Source organism: Takifugu rubripes, chromosome 1, assembly GCF_901000725.2.
Source record: "Takifugu rubripes chromosome 1, fTakRub1.2, whole genome shotgun sequence".
Taxonomy (NCBI): Eukaryota; Metazoa; Chordata; class Actinopteri; order Tetraodontiformes; family Tetraodontidae; genus Takifugu; species Takifugu rubripes.
In genome coordinates this window covers 13,716,275-13,738,630 of record NC_042285.1, presented here as the reverse complement: position 1 = coordinate 13,738,630, position 22,356 = coordinate 13,716,275, and the positions used below count along the sequence as shown (strand labels likewise).

At 43.1% G+C, this 22,356-nt stretch overlaps 1 protein-coding gene across 1 annotated transcript in view; it reads left to right on the top strand.

The window, feature by feature from the left end:
* The first annotated feature begins 1,097 nt into the window (after positions 1–1,097).
* atrnl1b (attractin-like 1b) overlaps positions 1,098–22,356 on the top strand; it is a 40,033-nt gene continuing 18,774 nt past the window's right edge. Inside the window, exons 1-21 of the mRNA XM_003961566.3 lie at positions 1,098–2,124; positions 3,784–3,867; positions 4,381–4,494; positions 4,674–4,802; positions 4,989–5,197; positions 5,590–5,764; positions 6,163–6,250; positions 6,365–6,620; positions 7,008–7,191; positions 7,308–7,462; positions 7,679–7,763; positions 7,866–8,080; positions 8,253–8,371; positions 8,540–8,672; positions 10,235–10,422; positions 11,730–11,943; positions 12,032–12,223; positions 14,800–15,045; positions 16,106–16,243; positions 17,529–17,622; positions 21,934–21,986. Of these exons, the coding sequence (XP_003961615.2) occupies positions 1,892–2,124; positions 3,784–3,867; positions 4,381–4,494; positions 4,674–4,802; positions 4,989–5,197; positions 5,590–5,764; positions 6,163–6,250; positions 6,365–6,620; positions 7,008–7,191; positions 7,308–7,462; positions 7,679–7,763; positions 7,866–8,080; positions 8,253–8,371; positions 8,540–8,672; positions 10,235–10,422; positions 11,730–11,943; positions 12,032–12,223; positions 14,800–15,045; positions 16,106–16,243; positions 17,529–17,622; positions 21,934–21,986 (3,304 nt within the window). The 5' untranslated portion in view covers positions 1,098–1,891. The remainder of the gene's footprint in view (positions 2,125–3,783; positions 3,868–4,380; positions 4,495–4,673; positions 4,803–4,988; positions 5,198–5,589; positions 5,765–6,162; positions 6,251–6,364; positions 6,621–7,007; positions 7,192–7,307; positions 7,463–7,678; positions 7,764–7,865; positions 8,081–8,252; positions 8,372–8,539; positions 8,673–10,234; positions 10,423–11,729; positions 11,944–12,031; positions 12,224–14,799; positions 15,046–16,105; positions 16,244–17,528; positions 17,623–21,933; positions 21,987–22,356) is intronic.

Genomic DNA, 22,356 nt, shown 5'->3' with positions numbered 1-22,356 from the left:
TCACAGCCTTTGCTTCCTTTACAAAAGGCGGGCCAATAGGAGTGAGGAAATTCTCAAAGTATTCATTCCATTACCCAAGGATGTCCCCAGTCGAGGTCAACAATCGCCCTCATCTACTGTTCTCCTTCCTGTCTTCCGTAACCGTTCGAGCTGCTGCACACTCGCCCTGGCAGTATCGGTCCACTGAATCATTTCCCTGGGATTGGGATTTACTAGGATCAGGATTGATGGGACTGAAGTGCACTGATGTCCAGCAACACAACACCACTTGGGTTGAGATGGGTAAGGCTGTTCCTCCCAGTCACACCCGTATAGATAATACTGCTGCTGCTGCAGCTGAGCGTTGATGACTCCTGGTAGAACGATGGAATTCCCTGTGGGAGAACATTCCAATACTCCTCCCAAGGCCTCCAAGAAGGCCAGGTACTCTACACTGATGTTTGGCTCATAAGCTGAAACAATAGTGAGAGACCTATCCCTGACCTGAAGTTGCAGGGATGTGAGCCTCTCCAGGGAGGACTCTAGCACATGGCCCACACCACCTCAACACCTCCCATGGTGAGCAACTCCAGAGTAGAAGTCAGTCCAATCTTTCTCAAGGAGTTGGGTTCCAGAGCCAAGACTGTGCATGGAAGTGAGCCCAACTATCTCAACCAGTACTGTTCCACCCCCTGCATTAAGTCAGGCCCGTTGTTATAATTATTTGGTTATTTTCATAACCGTTAAAAATTACGGAGGTATCTAACTCTGAAGCCACATGAAGCTCTTACATTGTCAATTAAATACTTATTTTATTTGCTATAGATTTGTGACATAAATTACCCTATAATAAGATTAAAAACAAAACCACATGCTTGAAACGCATTCTGACACAAAACAAGCAAATAGTAAGTCTGAGTCCTAGAGCTGTGGGGCTGCCTCATCAAAAATATTTAATACAGGAAGAATTGTTAAAAAAAAAAAATCGAATCCGGAGAAATGTGAGTGAAGACAAGTGGTGTGAGTAAAGATGATTGATACTAGCGAGTAACTCAAACTGAACTGTGTGTTCAGCGCGGTCCCTTTAAACAGCCTGCCCGCATTGCGCATGCGCAGTCTCTGTTTGGTTTTTCTCCCATGTCTGCCGTCGCTCCGCTAGCTAATCCACCGCTGAGCGTCACCAGCCGCGTTTATTTCAGCCGAAAGCACGGAGCGCCGCCTCGAACCGGGACCTGCGCTCGGACGATACGTTTGAAGGTGCCGGGAGAACACAGCCGTGGGGTCATCAACAGTTCGAAGCGTTCCCTCGGCTGTGCTTCCCCCTCAGGAACCTCCAGTTCCCTCATCTCACCACATCCATGTTGACTGCGGCAGGCTTCGCACTGGGCCAACTTACAGCACCACATCCTCTTTGTTCCTCCTGGATAATGTCCGGCTGAAATGTCACGGCTGCCTTTGAAGGACCACTCTGGGTTAGACTTTCTATTCTCGCCGAAGTCCCGTCCATTCTTTACGCGTTAAAATGGCTGCTGAAATAGCATTTGGAAGCGAGCATTGTTGAATCTGCTGCGACGGTGGAAAGTGTAAATAAGCTACGTAGGCTAACACTGGATCCTCCAGCGGATCCCTCCACTATTAACCCAATTAAATACTTTTAATGGATGCTCCGCTGTTTTGGTAGGTGCTTCCAACAGGGGGAAGGCTGAAGAGAGTTTGACCCCCGTTCCAAATCACCCCCCCAAACTCATTCATGGAAGCTTGACTCATCTGCGCTTTAATTGTCAGTATGCGCGACAGTCAGCGAATATGCAGGACTTGTTTGTTACAGTAGGATCGTCCTGAGCAGCCGAGGCTTCCCTCTCCAGCAGATCCCATAGGGCCCGGTCCTCTACTCGGCTCCTGGAAAATAAGAATGGATCCAGCGGCCAAGTGTCACACCAGACTCTTCCTCTTGGGACCCAAGTCTGCCGGCGTCGGCAGATACCTGGCGGTCTATGTGCTGTTTTACCTGGTGCTGATCACTCACGCCTCTCCGGCCAAACCGTGCGACAAGAACTGCCTGTCCGGGAAGTGCATCAATGGGTCGTGCATCTGTGACCGTGGATGGGTTGGAGACCAGTGCCAGCACTGCCAGGGGAGGTTTAAGTAAGTGGCCAGTCAGTTCATGAGCATCATCTTCTCACCCGAGCCCCCAGTGGTCTCATTATGTTCCGGTTTATAGTGGTTTGGTTTACTGGGACCTGCTGTCTCAATCAGGCAGCTGTGTCACTGGAGATTCCCCAGTAAAGCAACCGGTGGGCCTCCATCTTATTAATGGGTGGCAGCAACTAAAGCACATGTGGCTCAGTCAGTGTCTGTTGTCATTTACATCGAATTTCAGCCCAGAAATGAAGAGGTATGGGAACGGAGCACTTACTAAATTGGCACATTGGCCTGGTATATAAACCCAAGTTAGAAGGTTGCAAATTGATTGAGGAGAGCTGAAAATGATATAATATAAAAGGTTTTTGTGAGATTGGGTAATGATTGATACAACTATGTTCCTAAATCCTGCACAATTGAGTGTGACCCAGGCAACCAGGGTTTTTTATATCGACTAATGGCCCGATGCCTTCACATTGATTCCAAATAAAGAGCAGGAGCAAATATCTCCTCTTCTTCAAACATGTCTTGCAGCTTTTGCTGCGACCCGATGTGTATCTGGTTCTGACTTTAAAGCAGATGTGTCTTCGCTGAAATAGCAGCCCTCTCCTGCTGCCACAAATAGGTGCACAGAGTAAATGCTAGTGTGAATACCTGGTAATTAGGCAAAGGGAAACAATAGCATATGACGAGCATAGAATCCCAGACTGCTGTATGGAAACAATAGCCGGCGCGGCGGCTGCTGTTCAGCACGCCAGAGATGCACTCGGTGGGACAGAAGGGATTTGATTAAATTAATTACCAGTGCTGGTCTCAGGCTTTGTGCAGGCTGTCATCAGGCCTGTTGTCAGGTGATCACCAAGAGGCAAACGAATGAACAGCGAGATTGTGACACTACCTGTAAGTCAGTGTTACAGAGCCACGCACTGCGCTCATGTTTAATGAAACGATTAATTACACACAGGTTAATGGTGACCTCCAGCGTTCCAGTCATGAAATCATACCTTGAAAGTCTAAACTGACAGTGCAGATGTTTCCTTCAAGGGGCTATGAACACCAAAATGCCACAGACGGCTCGACAACACGTCTTAAGAGAATTTGCCTGGAAAATTAGCACAGAGAAATAATCATTCAGTGAGAGACAGGGTAAAGAAGAGTTAAAGTAGAAATAAGAGGGATACGGCTATGTAGGCTAATGTTTGAGGGGACTTCAGGCTGACTTCTAATAACCGTGAAAATGTGTAAGAGCTGACTATTCCAAATTTAGAGATTAAAACTTAGCGGATTTTGTGTGTGAGATATCGGACAAAAGGAGTCATTAAGTCCTCAGCCAAACTTTGACATTAAAAATGAATCCCTTCTAAGCACAAACTGTTCCAAATCCAAAACTACATCACATCCCGTGGGCAAAGAGTCAGGATAAGAATGGGAAATGTTCCACATTAATTCCTAATGCGTTTCTGTAGTGAAAAGTCAGTGAGACTGAGGAGTTTACTAGTTGTTTATTTGTTTCCAGTTCCAAATGTGGGCAAATGATCCTTTATGTCAGTTTTTCATTTCTTATTTTGGATCTAGAAAAACAAAAATGTGTCACATGCCCCAAATTACTAGTGACTTGAACTTGAAATAACAGTCCTGTATGTTTATTCTTCTTTCTTCCAGGTTGACGGAGCCTTCAGGATACCTCACTGATGGTCCTATCAGCTACAAATATAAAACAAAATGCACCTGGCTCATCGAGGGCTAGTAAGTACTTTAAAAAAATCACCAGGTTCAGCTTGCATGGTTCAGATTAATTGTGTGGTTATGACAGATAAATGCTCCCGCAGCTCCTCTGGAAGGCGTCATGCTTCAGTTGTTTGTGCGGCAGATTGTCAAGCGCTGTCTGTCTGCTACTGTCTGCGTGTTCAGGCTCTTTTAAGCTGTGGTTTTGCTGCTGCCGCCGCAGTCAGAGAGAGACATTTTAGCCCCTTTGTACCATAATTACTGTGTTGATGGAGCTGTTTGGCAGTATTAGAATGAAAATGGAAAGAGAGGGCTGTCATGCAGAAAAATCCCTTTTTTACAATCAAACCTGCCTCAAACTTTAAAGTAAAATGATTGCTCTTAGAATTTTATCTTGCAAGAAAATGTACTCGTGAGGATTGGTTAGACTCTTTTTTTGTTACAGTCCTTGATATGTGGGGGTGTTGTTGCAATAAAAGCTAAATCCTAAAAAAAACCTAAGCTATGTTTATGTGTGAACTGTTTATTCCACAGTCCAAATGCGGTTCTTCGGTTGAGATTCAACCACTTTGCCACAGAGTGCAGTTGGGATCACATGTACATTTACGACGGAGACTCCATCTACGCTCCTCTGGTTGCTGTTTTCAGGTGAGGTTTGTTCAAAACAAAATCCAGAATTTAGCACATCATACCAGTCCTTTAAAAGGGGAAAAAAGAGAGTGACTAATTTAAATGAACAATTTGTTCGCGTTGATAGGTTTGTATAATAATACAGCGCAGTGTGTTATTCTGACCTTACAATGGCTTTGTTTTAACTTTTCCTGCAGCGGTTTGATTGTGCCGGAGTTACGAGGAAACGAGACGGTTCCTGAGGTTGAGACAACTTCGGGCTACGCACTACTACACTTTTTCAGTGATGCTGCCTATAACTTAACAGGATTTGAAATATTCTACTCGTAAGTGCCCTGATTTAATTTAAGCTGTTTAGAAACACAGTCAAACCAGATTTTTAAAGTACTTCCTTAGACTGAGCTACACAATGAAAGACAGTTTGTCATGTTTTTTCAACTGCTTTTTTCTCTATGAGAAACTCCTCCTCAGTCTCCAACAGCATTACTCTAACAGAAAGGTCTTCCTTTTAGGATCAACTCTTGTCCCAACAACTGTTCTGGTCATGGAAAGTGCGCACCTGGTAACTCAGCTGCCAGCAGAGTGTACTGCGAATGTGACAAATATTGGAAAGGGGAAGCTTGCGACATCCCGTACTGTAGAAACAACTGCGGAAGCCCCGACCACGGCTACTGCGACCTCACTGGGGAGAAGCTGTGCGTCTGCAACGACAGTTGGCAAGGTGAGAGGAAGCTCTGTCCTAACCAACAATGATGGAAAAGGGCCAGATGTTTCTATTGATGCCAATAACCTGGGAAGCGCTCATTTACCCGAAACAATTAGAAATGCATCATTGTTAGCTAACAGCACATTTTCACAGAGCAACAAATCCTGTAATCATGCCAATTATGCTTGAAGATGTGAACAGTGACAAACGTATCTACTGCTGCGTATATAATGATAATATAATATGACCTCCGCTCGTCAAAGGTTAAACTGTTGGCCTCTTCCTGCCCAGCGACTTTTTTATCGTGCGGTCACACTGCTGACCAGATGTGCATGTTTACCCGTGAATAGGTGTGAAAACAGCCATCAGCGTCTGAGTGCGTTTCTCTCTCCCCACTCTTCCTGTAGGTCCAGATTGTTCTCTGACTGTCCCGTCAACAGAGTCCTTCTGGATCCTTCCCAGCGTCAAGCCCTTTGGCACGTCCCTTGCCCGGGCTTCCCATAAGGTGGTAGTGCAGGACAAGGTCATGTGGGTGGTGGGCGGATACACCTTCAACTACAGCTCCTTCCAGATGATCCTCAAGTGAGTTACAGTGACAACTACTGTTCCACTGGTGCCCTCTCAACTCTTGGACAGTCAACCCCAGCTTATACTGCAACCACAGAAATACACAGGAGAGTCCAAACTTGACCATTACCAAGAAAATCAGTAAATTCCTGTTTAAAACTTGAACTGAAACACTGAGAGGGAATTTTGTTGAGTTCAGTTTTGGGCCACCGTTTGTTCCTGTGTGTGATGGTGTTTTATTACATGGCCCATTACTGTGTTGATTATTATGTCTTTTATAATATTGATATTGGTCAGACGTAGGCAGAATCTCATGCTCAACTTTCTATAGCATCACAAAAGACAGACTCTTTATCAGGTTCACTGTGCTTGATGATACACACGAGCATAACATTTCTGTTGCTTCTCTTCAGCTACAACCTGGAGAGTGGCGTCTGGAACACAGTGCCCATCAACAGCGGGCTTGTGCCAAGATACGGTCACTCACTGGCCGCCTACCAGGTAAGCACAGCTCCTCCTCGGCGCAGTTTGGTGCAACTTTGCGAGAGCTTTATGACAAGTTGCATCATCTTTGTGAAGAACACTGTAGGAAAAAACCAACCCTTTTCTTTGCAGGATGAGATCTACATGTTTGGCGGGAAACTGGAAGGCGGCAGAGGGAATGTGACAGATGAACTGTGGGTGTTCAACGTGCCAAGTCGGACGTGGCAAAGGAGAAACCCTGTGGTCGTCCAGCCTGCCCAGATTTATGCAGTGGAGGGTCATTCTGCGCACTGCATCCAGACAGAAGGGGGCGATGCTATTATGCTGCTCATTTTTGGCTACTCTCCCATCTACAGCTACATCAGCAATGTTCAGGAGTACAATCTGAGTGAGTGACAGCAGAACGGGTGGAATTTGGGAACACAGGCATGCCAAAGATGATATGAAAGTCGAAATGAGCACATCCTTCTCATGATCCTTTAATTACATCCAGCTCATTTTCAAGAGCCCAGCAGCACATGGCTGTATGGAGAAGGTTGATTGCACTTTCTGTTTTTGTTTTTGTCAGAAGAAATTGTTAAAATGGAGCTTTACAGCATGATAGTTCAATAGTATGTGCTGGTAACAATCTGTGCACGATTCAAAAGATTATCCTGGAATGTCCTGGAAGAGAGTGCAGAAATCCTGGATTAATTAAAGACAAAAATGTTGCACTGCCGTGAAGACGGCAATAACTCACAACATTCCCTGCCTGCCTGCGTGTGGTTCTTGACAGAGTCCAACACATGGTCCGTGCCCGAGACCGAAGGTGCCGTCCCTCAGGGAGGTTACGGCCACACCAGCACGTATGATGCCAGCAGCGGTAGCTTGTACGTACACGGGGGTTATAAGGCGCTGCCTGCCAACAAGTACGGCCTTGTTGATGACCTCTACCGCTACAACGTGAACAGCCGGACATGGTTAGCCATCACACTCGCATTCAGACACATTTTTCCTCAGCTGTGCTTCACAGCGATGGGACCCTGTGCAACACTGTGTCTGACATGTTCTCTTGTCGTGCTTGCTTATGTTTCAGGTTTATTTTGAAAGAGAGCGGCTTTCCACGGTACTTGCACTCTGCTGTTCTCCTCAGCGGCACTCTGCTCATCTTTGGCGGGAACACACATAATGACACATCGCTCAGCAACGGGGCCAAGTGCTTCTCTGCTGACTTCTTAGCCTATGACATCGGTAGGACTCACGATATTCTTCATGTCATTTTAACATGCGACCTCAGCTGTTACTGAATCTACTTCAACCCTCCAAGGCTTATTCCTGCATTATCTAGTTCATAGTCTGTAATATTTATATTCAGTGTATACACTGTGTATGTGGTCTACGATACGTAGGTGTCTGTTCATGTGGTAACTACCCAGACAATCCAGATGGTTTCTGATTGTTTCTCAGCTTGTGATGAATGGAGGCTCCTTCCTAAGCCAGACCTACACAGAGATGTCAACCGCTTTGGTCACTCAGCTGTGGTCAGCAATGGGTGAGTCTTTTATTTATAGTTTTTTAAATGTATATGCACTTATCCATTTATATTGCTAATCCTCTTAACCTGCATCTTATATACCTCTATTATTTTTGCCAGGTCCATGTATGTGTTTGGAGGATTCTCTGGGATGCTGCTCAACGATGTGCTTGTCTACCGCCCACCCAGCTGCCAGGCCTTTGTGGCAGAGGAGAGTTGTGTGCTGGCTGGGCCAGGGGTCCGTTGCATCTGGAGCAGAAGCCGCTGCTTGTCCTGGGAGCCTAGCATGGCTAATGGAAGCCTCATACCTGACTCATTCTGTCCCACTAAACCAGGTAAGAAAGCCAGTCAAACCTCTACACATTTTATATGTTTTATTTTGTATTTGACGATCATTTCTTTGGTTAACTAAGTTTCATATCTTGCACCATTGTATTGTTGTGTGTTATCACATCTAAATGTATGAACATTCTAAACTTTGTTGCATCTTTCACGCTTTCATTTCAGCCACCGTGGATGAACGGTGCTACCGCTTCTCGGACTGTGCCAGCTGTACAGCCAACACCAACGGCTGCCAGTGGTGTGACGACAAGAAGTGCATCTCTGCGTCCAGCAACTGCAGCTCTGTGAGTGTTACAGCAGGGGGCGTAAGAGCTCCTTTCCTCCCCGTGTTGAGTTCACCATGTGCCAACCAATATTCTGCATCTTTTGTTCTAAATTTTGAAATAGACTTGTAATTAGCCTAAAATATGGCACGCTGATTCCCCTTTATTCTCCGTTCTTTTGTGCTGTAGAGTGTGAAGAACTTCCCTGAGTGTCCGGTGAGGAATGAGCAGCTGTGCACTAAGCTTGCAAACTGCAAGAGCTGCTCACTGAATCTCAACTGTCAATGGGACCAGAATCAGTCGCAGTGTCACGCTTTACCCGGTGAGATAATGAAACCCATCTCCCAACAGGCCGACACGCACAGTCATATTTAAAGATGATGTTGTTTTATTTTTCCATTTTCTTCCAAAAGTGTTCAGAAAATTCCAAATACAAAACATTTAGTGGCATAGTATGTTTGCCCAGGACATCCAAACTTTAAATCTATAATTTTCTGTATTATCTCTGGATTTGGAGGACCAATTGCAACAACAGTATCTTGCATTCACAGTGTGTACAAGTGCTATATTTATTCAACAGGCGATTAGAAAGAGGAAGACTTCCTCCAGTCTGTTCCCGTAACTTCATGAGCCACTCAAGTACTATTTATTTGGGCTCATATCCTGCGGCCATGATCCAAGACCTTCCAAGTTGCCATAATTAAAGTTTTAAGTGGGCTAGCTTGACATTGATATAAAAGAGCAAAAGAAAAACTACCCCGAATACATTTTTATTATTGTAACATAAAACAGGATTCATTAGAATTATACCATTATTTGAAACTAAGCTATGTATTTTTTTTTTAGACATTTTAGAATCCCTCAATAACCTCTCCCCGGCACTTTCTGTAACTGTGGATCAGTCCTGCACATCGTTATGGAGGACTTTTAGCTTGGTCTTTATGGCAGAACTCTTTCACATTTTTTGGATCCCATGAGGTTGTCTTTAATTCAGTCCATAACATCTCTGCTGTTGGGGGGGTCTGGGCTCTGACTTGGCCCTTCCGAAATGCCGATTCAGTTTTTGCATCACCAACTACGCACAGACATTTTCAGTAGGATGATGTTTTCATGATGATAGGAACTGACCTTTTTAGGCGAGATGTAGTGTTATGCATTCTTTTTAATAAAAAAAAAAAGTCCTTTTGAGTGGGCTCCCTCCTCTTGGTAGAGTAGCCACGGTTCTAAAGTGTAAGATCATTTGCCTGACTGTGTATTGTGCATTTCTTTGAAATCACTAGCTTTTTGTAAATCAACAGTTGATAATAGATCCCGTGAAAGGATGATAGATGCTCTTAAAGCTCCTTTTGAAGAGGCAGGGGTCACATAAGCATATTTTTCTTGTGCAGAACAAAAATAAACTCTCCAGAACTCTAGATTCTATTTCTTATCTAGACTACCAGGGTTAGGGTTATGCTGACACATGACTCAAATTAGCTTTTTTATGAGGTCATTAAGCATTCACATGAACACTAAAAAAATTTTTGGGTCGTTCTCAATAAAGACATGAAAGAGCAGAGGGGTATTTTTGCTTTATTTTAGGCAAATTATATTTGCCAATACCCTTGACTTAAACAAGGATCACTTTTTATGACCAACTATTGCAGGAAAAACATGTTCAAAAAGGCTCCCATAGTTTTCCTGGCCACTCTTTTGTATACAGTACATGTTGCAGTGACTGTGTTGCAGGAGTCAATTCTCTTACTGCTTTTAATTTTCCAATTTCCTTCCTGGCACATTCAAGAGAACTGTCCTCAATGAAAGCTTAAAGTGATGGACGATCCCTTTTTTTTTTTTTTTTTCTTTTTTTTTTAAGCTCTCTAACATGTGTTTTCTCATCTCCAGCCCAGCAGTGCAGTGAAGGATGGAGCCAGGTGGGGGAGGCCTGCCTGAGGATCAACTCCAGCCGAGAGAGTTACGACAATGCCCAGCACTACTGCAAGAACCTGAACGGAAACATTGCTTCACTCACCACCCCCAAACAAGTGGATTTTGTACTCGAGGAACTAAAGAAGCTCCAGCAACAAGACAAGGTAAACACGCACGCACACACACACGACACACCAACCTAAAGCTGCTCGAACCATAGACCAAGGGTGCTCATTACGTCGATCGCGATCTGCCGGTCGATCGCAGAGGTAGTACTGGTCGATCGCGGCGTGACATTAAAAAATATCAGCCCGTCATTCATCCCGTCACTTGATTGATATACAGGGCAGCCAGTTAGATGACGACTGAATTTGACATTCAGGTGACCAATCAAGCGCAAACAACGGCGCTAAGTGCTAAGCTATTTAGCGAATTACCTCTGATTTTAAGCCATCGCTAAAGCTTATGGTCATCAAAATGAATGAGGGAGCGGGACCAAGAAGACAAAAACATATCACTTTCATACCGAATGGGAGGTGGACTTCTTTTCACGATGTCATTTTCGAAGTGCGTTGAAGATTATTAAGTACATGAAGATTATTAAATCCAAATACGTTCCACCATGACTGATGAACATTTGGAGGTGTGCTTGAGGCTGGCTGTCAGCAGCTACTGTCCGGATTATGCATCCCTGGCTGATTCAATTCAGTGCAAGTCATCAAAGTAAACTTAGGTAATTACAAAAAAATGTTGATAGTTAATTATTATGTGTGTTTTGCAATATTGGCTCATTGGATTATGCAAGGTACATTAACATACATTGTACATACAAAGAATCCTCAATACATTTGAAAATAATTAGATGTTTTGCATTTTTGGGGTGGGTAGATCATTTTGACTTAGTTATTTTGTAAGCAGCTCGCATGTTGAAAAAATGTGAGCACCCCTGACATGTCTCTTATTGAGAAGTACTTTTTATACCAGCAGGAGGGATTTAAAAGCCGTTGTATAAAGCAGAGAGAACAGTGAGTAATTCTTTTAGTGGGGCCTGTCGTAGCATACGAGATGTATTGTGAGGTGACTCCCCCCCCCACCCAATTATTATTTTTCTGTGATGCCTTATAACATTAATTTTGACAGGCAATTTAACGTTTGCCATCTGTAAATCAGTTTGAAACACTGATTCGAACTAGGATAATTACATTGGATTTTCTTTTCTTTCCATTTGAGTAGTTGCTCTTTTTCCCAACTCCTCAATGGTTTTTTTTCTGTCTGATTAATATAAATGCTACCATTTAAAGCTTTTTATGTATCTAAGCTTAGAGGTCATCACATCATATGAAATCTGTGCTTTTTATGCAAAAAGCAATTCGACATTCATTTTTCCTCTAACAGAAAAGGTCGGAACATCCACAGAAACACAGCGGCCTATTTAAAACACTGTTTCCAAGGCCTCTGCTCTGTTTCACAGCGGCTGTCTCCATGGGTGGGCCTCAGGAAAATCAATGTGTCGTACTGGGGTTGGGAAGACATGACGCCGTTCACCAACAGTAGCCTCCGTTGGTTGCCCGGTGAGCCCAGTGACTCAGGTTTCTGCGCCTACCTGGAAGAGCCTCAGGTGACTGGGCTCAGGGCCAACCCTTGTACCGCCACTGCCCATGGCCTCATCTGTGAAAAAGCCACTGGTGAGATATTCAAGTATTTCAGGACTAATTTCAGGACTTTCAGGAATCTTATTTGAAGAAGACACGTTTCGCTTTGCCTCCTGTGCAGGAAATCCCAGTCAGAGTTCCCGCCCATCCTGCAAGAAACCATGTTCGCTGCACTCCAACTGTGCCAACTGCACCAGCCAGGGCATGGAGTGCATGTGGTGCAGCAGTGCACAGCGTTGCGTTGACTCCACTGCTTATGTCATCTCCTTTCCTTATGGCCAGTGTCTGGAGTGGCAGACTGGAGATTGTGTTGGTAAGTGTTTTTTTTTTTTTTTTTTTAAACCAATATACTTTTTGTAAGTGCACAGACTAGCATTAAGGTGGCAGGCAATCAGCTTCCCAAAATTGTTTTTTGTAATTAATCCAGTCAATATTCGCTGGTCACGGAACAGACGGAAGAGGAGTGAAACGGGAGATAGGACGGGGTTTGTGGGAGTGAAATTGGTATTAGTTTTCCATGATTGGCTTTGGATGGTGTTTTTGAGGGCGGAGTGGCCGATTGCTCTTACTCAACTGTTAGTTTTCCCTGGCGACCATGCTGCTGATGGGCTCTTTATCATTAGCTTCTTTCACACAGCCTCAGAAGTAGCTAAAGTAACCTGAGGGCCTGAATGAGGACAGAGCATAATGGCAATGATTGCACACAGAGTCCTGAATCTTTTTGGGGCAATATTCCCAATATGTGTCCGAATTGTCTAGATTTCAATTTGCTTTACTTATGGGCTCAGTATTTATGCTGCGTATTATTCATCTTCTACTGCAGAAATTATTCTCTTAAAGCTCTTGTACATGTATTTTTTTGCAAGACACCATTTTTATTGAATTTTTTGAAAGTCTTGGTTTTGCCACAAGCAAACAAGCGTGATCAGAATAATTCTAAATGTAACAACGTGTCATTAAAATAATCACATATTCAGGACCTCTCATGTCCCACACAATGATTAAGGAAAAAGAATGAATTTGATTTGTTGATTATCTTCACTATAATTCCCTTTTGAAATGCTACTAAATGAAAACATTAATTCGTTCATCAGAACTGCAAAGGGTGTTTGTTGTTATGGAGCAAAAAAACAGTAGAAGAAGTACTAAAGTCTGAAAGAGCTCCTTATCAGAGGCTTAAATCACTTTCTAGGAATTTTGTTGGAATTGTGTGTTTGGGCAGAAACAAATATGTGCAGCTCTGGGGTCTGTAATTCACTGGAATCATCTGTTGTTAGATACCTCTGAGAGATGTTGCAGCACACTGTATATTTGTCTGGAGGGATTTATCTTTGCCATTGGCAAGGACACAAAAGGCTAATCTACGAAGATTCTCTTGGTGTTAAACTCACTACTATATTTTTCATCATATCCCTGTACTTATTTCTGCTTTCTCACCTTCATTTCCGTGAATAGAATTAGCTCCTTATCCATTGCAGCTAATGTTCAGTGCACTGTCTAAGGGGGCTTTGGAAAGTGGGCTTTTGGTGTTGCTCTTCTCTGGCTGAGAACTGTAGAACATTGAAAATCCAGGATTAATCAGTACATAATATTTATCAATAAAGTGTTATATGTCGATTGAGATTCTCATCTAAATATAACACTCAACACTACTGGAATACCCTCTGGAGCCCACCGGAGGTGTGATCTTCTACCTACTGATATAGAATCATTTTTAATGAGCTTTGTTTGACCAATGCTAACTAGAATACATTTGCTTGGGTTGTGCAGTGACATCAGTGTAGATGAAAAGAACATTATGTGAAATTTTCAAAGCAATATTTAGCATCTTGGGATTGTTGATTTTACAAGAAGCAGATTTCTATGTAAAACTCCAGAAATGGAATTATTTCTGGTTATATGAATAGAGATTTGCAGAGCTGCTGACAAACCCAGACGAGTTCCGAGATGTTGGAGGGACAAGCGCAGTGGTGATCATCATTAAGTTCAGCTTCAGCTTCAGGCATCACTTTGATTTTTTTCTTCTTTATGCATATTGATTTACTAACGTGAAAGATGTGATTTGCTGGAAGAGTTTGTATTTTTTATTTATTTATTTTTTTTTTTACCCAAGACCATGGTCCTCATCTGACGGCTGCTTTTATCTGGATGTGATATTCCTGACAATTCTGCCACTGGTGTCAAAACAAACCTTAATGGCTTCGCTTTGTACTCATTGTCCTTACGTTGTCATGGTTTCACACACATTAACAGAATAGCCAAACATTTGTTTGACATAAACTGAGGTAAAAGCACTCAGTCTTTTCTTTTCCCTCAAAAACAACACCCCCCCCCCCAACACACACACACACGCACGCACGCACCAAAGTGTCTGGTAGGCATGTGGCGACGCTAAAACTTGTCAAGCAATTTAGTTGCTTCAAAGTTCATCCACCAACTGACAACATGGCATCAATTCCTGGGCTTTCTTTCCCACACGACACATTTAAAGCTTTCATTGTAGTTGCCCTGAATTGCAAGATGTTCTTTGGTCCTGTTTGGCTGATTTTTCTGTCTCATTCGGTGACATTTCCCCCTCTCTATCAACCATTTAATGCCTTAACGCTTGTATCTCACCTGCTCTTATGTCAATTCCCCTGACGGCTCACTCGATAACCAGGCTGAAGTTTAAAGAAGCTTTTGCGACACCTGACATTTCATCAAAGCCGTCTTACAAGATAAAATCTTTAAGCGGCATCCCTAAAGATTATTTGCAGATTTTTCATCGAGAAGTCACCAATAAATAAAAATCCCTCATATTATGAAATGCAGTGCCATGATGCATCGGTAAGATTTATGATGGGGCTGTCTAATTCTTATTTGCTCTGTATTTCTTTTTTTTTTTTTTAGCTCAAAACTGCTCAGGTCTACGGACATGTTCCCAGTGCTTGGAGCAGCCTGAGTGCGGCTGGTGTGGTGACCCCAGCAGCACAGGGAAGGGCCTGTGCATGGAGGGCTCCTATCGGGGCCCGATGAAGAGACCAGCAAAGCAAGGCCAGCCGGTCCAAGCTCATCACCAGCCCCAAGACATGAGCCTAGAGCTGAACAGCTGCCCCAGGGAAAAGGGCTTCGAGTGGGCCTTCATTCAGTGCCCTGGTAAGGGACTCACTTCCTGTCTCAGTTACTGAAATTACAGATCATCTCTCACAAGTGTGTCGTCTCGAGAGGTTGGTATTCCTGAGTGACTCTCACATGGTCTGAAGTTAAAGACGATGCTCTTATCAGCGATTCCAGTTACAGCTCCTATGCAACCAATTCCCCCTCTGGACTGAAGACTCATATGCCATTTAATGCTATCATGGCGCTCCAGTCTGTGCTGCAGCCAGCTCATGTAAGATGATAACTCGGTGCTAATTTGTGAGTGAGACCGCCCCCACTTTTGTGGGTTTTGACTTTACTAAGATTAACATTTGGTGTAAGATTTGAACACCCCAGTTTTTGTACAACAACCAAGATTAGGAATTAAGCATGGATGTCTGGCTGTCCTGAGCTTCCGCTCCTTATGAAAGGCTGGAAAGCATTAAGGTACCCCGGAGATTTATTCTGTGCAGCTCGTCTGCCCCGACTAGGTGTTAATCCGTGTCTATGGTTTGGATAGTTTTCCCTCTGATCAGAAATAAATGTGTTTTAAACCTTTCTTAGTGCTTGGTTCTGTATTCTGCCGCATGAGCCTGCAACAAAACAGTCATTCTTGTAACTAGGCTTCTTGCCAATATTTTAATGGTGATTAAATTATTTTTTTTCTCTTTAGTCGGATTAAACATGCTGTTAAATTGTGTTTGTAAGAGTGGTGGATGTCTGATGGCCGTTTGATGAACATGCTGTGTGTAATGCCTCAATCCCAGCAGCATTTGGTGAAAATAAGTGAATAAGTAGGTGGAGCGATGGTTCCAACAGATTTGCCTTTGGCACATAACCGGTTTTCTGTTGTCTGCCAGGCTTCACCCACTCCACTACACTTGGTGAAGATGCTGTACCCATTTATTTGATTCATTTCCACAGGAAATGTGGAATGATGTTATGAATTTTGGTTCATTCCAAATTTTAAATGCTGCAGGAACGATGTGATGAAGATGTAAATTATAAAAAGATCATTAGCTTATTTGACAAATGTTAAACTTGGTCAGAATCCATAGTTTGTCTTTGTTCCTTGCAGCTTGCCAGTGTAATGGCCACAGCACATGTGTGAACAGCAGCGTGTGCGAACAGTGTCGCAATCTCACCACTGGTCCCAACTGCCAAACCTGCATGCCCGGTTACCATGGAGACCCAACCAATGGCGGAAAATGCCAGGGTGAGTATACATACATGCGTAAGGTTAACAGATAATCTTTTTGAAAATGTCTAGATTAAGCCATCACATTTTGAGTATTCCGGCAGTCAGGTGGATTTATTATCAATATATACAACACAAGCAGCTGTTTTAATTGCATATAATGTTTGTAAAAGCTTGATAATGTAGTAAATAAAGTATCTTATCAAGTTCTGCTCAAATATGACAAATATGCTGTAACATCTCATCATAGACAGTAGGCGGCACTATTGGGCATCCAATTAAATTTGATTAGAATTTTTGTGCCGTTTGGATTAATAGAAAAATTTAGGTTGATAAAAACTCTCATCTCAATTAAAGGAATGCTCACAGTTTAGACCACAGTGGAATCTGAAGAGTGTTTTCTTGACACTCTAGTCCACCTGATATGGTCCGCATGACGGAAAGGCAGGTCAAGAGTAGACTGACTCCCGTTGTCCTTAATGAGACATGGATAGAATTCCTGAAAATTTACATGGAGTTTTATAAGGGTACGCACGCACGCACGCACGCACACACGCACACACACACACACACACACACACACACACAGTGTGCAGCCAAGATGTCCCCTGAATATATAATGTCTGTTCTGTAAAAGGTTGTAATTAGATCCCTGTTTCCCTCCCGGTCAATAAGGTGAAAAGGGCTATCTCTTGAAATATTCATAACGTGCCATGTTGGGAATTGACGAGCTTTAAATTTAAGTGAACAATTTTAGTCTGTGCTTAAATAAAAGGAATATATCAGGAGCAGTTTTGGACCTCAAACAGTGCCCTTTAAAGGCTGCAAAGCCCAAACCATTCCAGGCAAAGCTTCTTTCGCCCATGTATTGATGTTTATATTTCATACACACATGCCTGTAGGTACTGTGATGTCCCTTCGAAGAGTGGGATAGTATTTTTCCCCTTCATGTATCAGATTTCTGAAGTTCAGCCAGTCTCTTTTGGTAATATACTTGTTTACCAGCACACCGAGATCAATATCAATTTCAGCTCGGTGTTCAGTACAGTGGAGGTAGCTTAGCTTAGCACAAACACTGGAAGTGATGGGGAAGTGCTAGCCCTGCGCTTTATGATGCAGCTGTGAGGATGTAGACTGTAGGAGTGTAAGCTCTGCTATGCCCTCAGGGGATCTGGAAACCACACATTTTACAACTTGGAAAATTTTCAGCTTTGTTTAACAAAATATCATGAATAGTTTTTATTTAATGGTGTTTATTTTCCTTCTTGTCTCTTTTCCATCTCTGTTCTTTTGCCCCTTCCAGCCTGTAAATGTAATGGCCATGCAAATGTATGCCAGGTGTTAACTGGAAAATGCTTCTGCACCACCAAGGGGATAAAAGGAGACCAGTGCCAGTTGTGAGTTCAAATACGCGCGCACACACACACACACACACACACACACACACACACACACACACACTTTAAATTCTGTTTGATAGGCATGTGGCGACACTAAAACTTGTCGAGCAATTTAGTCAAAGTTCATCAACCTTTGTGCCTTTGTGATCAAACGTGTAAAAGTCAAATTTAAATGTAAAAGTTACATTTATTTAACTGTAATCTTTCAAAAGCAGTTTGAACAACAAAGAGGTGTGGTTCTGTTCTCTGTGGTTAAAACCTCACAGTTATATTGTTGTTGGAAAGAAGTCAGAGCGAATAGACCATATTCTCCTCACAGTAAAGTCTGGTATAAATATTTGCAGCTTTTGCATCCAGGTTCTGTTCTCTGACTCAGTTACACGTTTCACAGTCACAGATTTCACACCGTGTTTGTCACACCAATGAGAACAGGCCATCACAGCGTCACGAGTCGGCAAAAGTCACATTCAGCTGTCGTGACCCTTGAAGCTGCTGCGCTGAGTCACAGTATCTTACAGAAGAAAGTTTGTTCAGGTGGAAGTTTCTGAGCGCGTTAAGTGTTTTACACCCACAGTCCTCCTTCCCTGTCTGCTTTCACACTGTCTGGCACATATAGCATAAATTAGAGAAAATGCTCATATTTTGATCACAACCACATATCAATTTAGTAGAAACTCCTATTTTTTGTCTGTAAACCGTCTGTTCTCTAAAAGGTTGCCTACCTGTTATCTTCTAACATTGTATTCATATGTAATATATGAGTAATTATGCATCAATTTTAGCTTGCTGAAGATAATTGGCCTTCACTAAATAATATAACTATACTTCATTTTCATGTAATTGCATGGTGTTTTGGTGCTGTTGCTTGTAAACCGCAATGCTTTAAGATTCAGTGGAAACGGGTTCAGATGAAACTGTGACTGATTGAGAAAATGCGGGTGTGATTGGAAATACAAGGCACACCGTCGGTAAATGAAGGGAAACAAAGCAAATTGCCCAGAAACCAAAATAACTAAATGAGGGTGTTTGAATCCCCCCGTACTCGCTCTGACATTAATAGCGCTAGCAGAGCTGTCAGAATGTCACGTCAGGGTACTGGATGGGATGCTGTGGAGGGCAGGATTTCAGCGAGAGCTGATATTTCTGAGGGGAAAAAATCTGTGTTTGATAAAAGGAATGGAAGGAGGCTGTTTAGAAGCCTGTGGCAGCAGTGGGGCAGTTGTTACTGCAACGCATTAACCCGCAACACAAACCAGCAGGAGGCGTTATCAGGCTATAATTAGGTCAGCGTCATTATTCCAATCGAAGAATCTAGACGCTTTTTCACTTTGCTTAAGTCGTCACTTGATTAATTTATGTTCAGGTCTAATCTAATTAGTGCGCCCGTGACTCGACGAGCGGTCGGGAAGTTTGTTGAATCCCATTTTGTAATGTCATTTCTGCTGTGTAATGGAATGAGTGGGATGAGTGTCATCCTCACACATCCCAGGAAGCAGCAACCTCAAAGACTTCTACCCAGGGCTGGACTGGCTTCTCTGGTTTTACCAGAAAAACACACAAATGCGCGTTGCACAGCCACCGATGCCATTGGGACTCCTAAATAATAGCTGTTGTAATGAAGTGAAGGATGCATCAGGGCAGAATGGAATTGTTTTTGAAAACAATTGATGAGGTGCGCGCGGCGTTCCAGCACCGAGTCAAACGGGAACATTTAGGGGTAATATGTCTTATTAGCGTGCTCGTTTGGTTGCATCCATTATTCAGGTTTCCTCTTGTGCTCGACGTAACATCAAGTAGGGGGCGAGCACGTGCGTGCCCGCCCTTGTGTGTGCACGCAGCGTACGTGAAGGGCACGGGGAAGGTTCGCGGCACATTCCGCGATAGACCGTGTGAGTTTCTGCGTGTATGCGCACAAGCACAGAGGAAGGCTCGTGTGTAGGTCAAGATGCGGTGTGGGAGATTCTGCTCCAGTTCAGATGTGTGCACACGTGCATGCAGACGTAGATTAAATTAAGATACAGCGTGGAGGAGTTCCATTATACACTCCACCACCAGCGGTCTGCGTGCAGCCGTGTTTGCAAATGCCAAGCAGCTGCAACACCCCAGGAGTGATGTTCCGTAAGGTTCTAAGGCCCACGGTGGCGTTTGTTCTCATCTGATGTGCTGTAGTAAAAGAGCACTCTACCATGTCCTTGCTGCAACTAGCTCACCCCAAATCTAATGTCCTGATGGTTCAATGGCGCCTTTATCAGGTCAGTTAATACTATCAGAGGATACTTTTACTGTCTGTGTAGCTGGGGAACGATAGAAAATAGATTAATAACTCTAATTTAAAATACATTGCAGTCCTCAACATAGGTACCCAGGCTTAAGCCCCCCTGTGGCACGCTAATACCTCTGTGAAGCATTCTTCTGGAGCAGTCTTGGTCTTATCTTAAATTGCTAACCTGCAAAATTCACCTAGGTTTAAGATGTGTATTGTTTGTTTGCTCTATTTTAATACACAGCAACAACAAAAGCTTTCTGCACAAAAAGCAGCACCGACTTTCAAACTTATAGGAGGACTAAGGTCACTTGAGACCCACTTCTGGCCACATTTTTGTGCTGATCTGTTCAGCGGGTTTTGTGTAATGCTGCAAATAATCCTGCCAACCTGCGCAAAAACAACTTAAACATCAAAATAATTTGTTAGGGTTAGCATCTTTTAGCGTCTTTGTCGATGTCTTTCATTGATAGCATTTTCAGAGATGCATTTGCCCTCAATGATTCCAACATCATCAACTATCACCTTCTCCGTGGCAACATCCATGACACTGTCCTCTCTTCTGATAGCCTCATTTAAAAATGTTAATTAGTTGTCCTGAACGTAAACAACCGTGACACAATTGTTGCCATATTAGAAAATGTCTGAAAAATGCAATTTGCTCTGACTTCACAGTTGCAGAGTTTTACAGCATAAAGGTAGACGGTTAAAAACACGAGACCGTTGCAATGCCTTCAGAACGGCATAAAAGCACTTAAATCCAGTGAAGATCGCCATATGTTCCTCCTCATTACAGACAATGAAAAGGCACAAATCTCCTAAAATGGAATTTGCAGGACCTGAGTGCGCTGCATCCATGTTCAATTACAAATGCCAAGGAAGCCGCAGCAAAACACAGTGACTAATCTGCGCATCGTTCCTCGTAAATGAGCTTGTGCTTGTATGCCTCTTGTGAGGACAATGGACGAGTCAGAGGCTTTAAATGAGCGCATTTACTTCCTAACCACATTGGACTGGAGGCAAATGGAACATAGTAATTGTGTAATTTTCACACCATGTTCAGCCGACGGTCAGATCCCTCATTAGCCGAAGTTCCAGATTCACTGGCCCCAGGCTTAGTCATTTCACACCTCCAACAGACATGAGACACTGTTTAAACATTGGCTAATTATGCTGTATCCAGCCATTTATGTACTTTGACATATCATGTGGAAGCTTTAGTTTAAAGCAGATTTACAACTGACTTTCTGAAGGTATTTGTTCGAAATTTATCAACGTCCTCCCATTTCTACATTTTATGTAATCTTAAGTAATCTGATGAATGAGTTTTAGGGGCTATGGGTGTTAACTTATTTGTGTCCCATTATTGCATAAATTGGATTACATGTTCTGACTAAAAGCTTTTCCAATGGTAGATTCTGATTTTTGAACAGAGAAACATGTATCATCTAGTCAAATGATGTAAAATAGAAGCACCTGGAGACAACAGCAACTGCTCACATTGCAAATCGCACCTCTTCATTCATCAGCGAGGCACCGTCGTGTTATGTGTGAATGTGTGTGAATGTGGACCTGCACCACTGCCATTACTGGTGACTGCCAGCACAAGTCACAGGATGGTGCTCATGCTTTTACCCGGTATATTTTTTATTATCTAATCCTTTCACTAAAGATGATTCTTCCTTACTAGTAGCTACTGTTTTGATTCAATTAAAAATTGTAATTTTTTAAATTTTGAAAGAATTAATCTATCTGCCATGTGCCCGGGGTTATTTTAGGAATAAACATACTTTTTCACACTGTTCTCCGTGATCAGGTGGTAGTTCGAGATTGTAGTATGACTTGATAAATCTAAGTAAAAAAAAATCGAATTAACTTCTTCAAACTATCAGATAATTTCCTCATCAGAAAAAGGAGACTTGATGAGGCAACAGCACCGGCAGCTAATGTGCTGGCACTTAGCACACGATTTCTGATAAGAGGCATTCTTGCTCTGTCTGTAGGAACTCTTCCTCATTTGATTCTTTCTGTTTTCTTCACTGCAGATGTGACTCAGAAAACCGGTACCTTGGCAACCCACTCAGAGGAACCTGTTACTGTGAGTAATTCCACACTGGACACCTTCTTGGTCGGGAGATGGTTCATTTCCCTGCACGCAAACGCACATTTACCCCTCCCTTATTGTTCTTGCTTTACCCCTCCCTCCGCACCGCCTGTGGCAGATGGAGCATTTTAGCACTTTGGCACCGGGGCACTTGTTAGGTGACAGAATGACTTGCCATGAAAATGTCAAGAGCATCAGATGGAGTGAGTGATGGAGCTAATCAAGGAGATGGAGGAGTAAAATGTCCACACTTGCCAACTCACCCAATCACCCGCCCACTCTTTCATTCATTTAGAAAGTTGACTTACCCTGTGTGCAAAGTTCACTGGAAACACATTAAGTGGGAAGTTTTAATGCTCAGTGA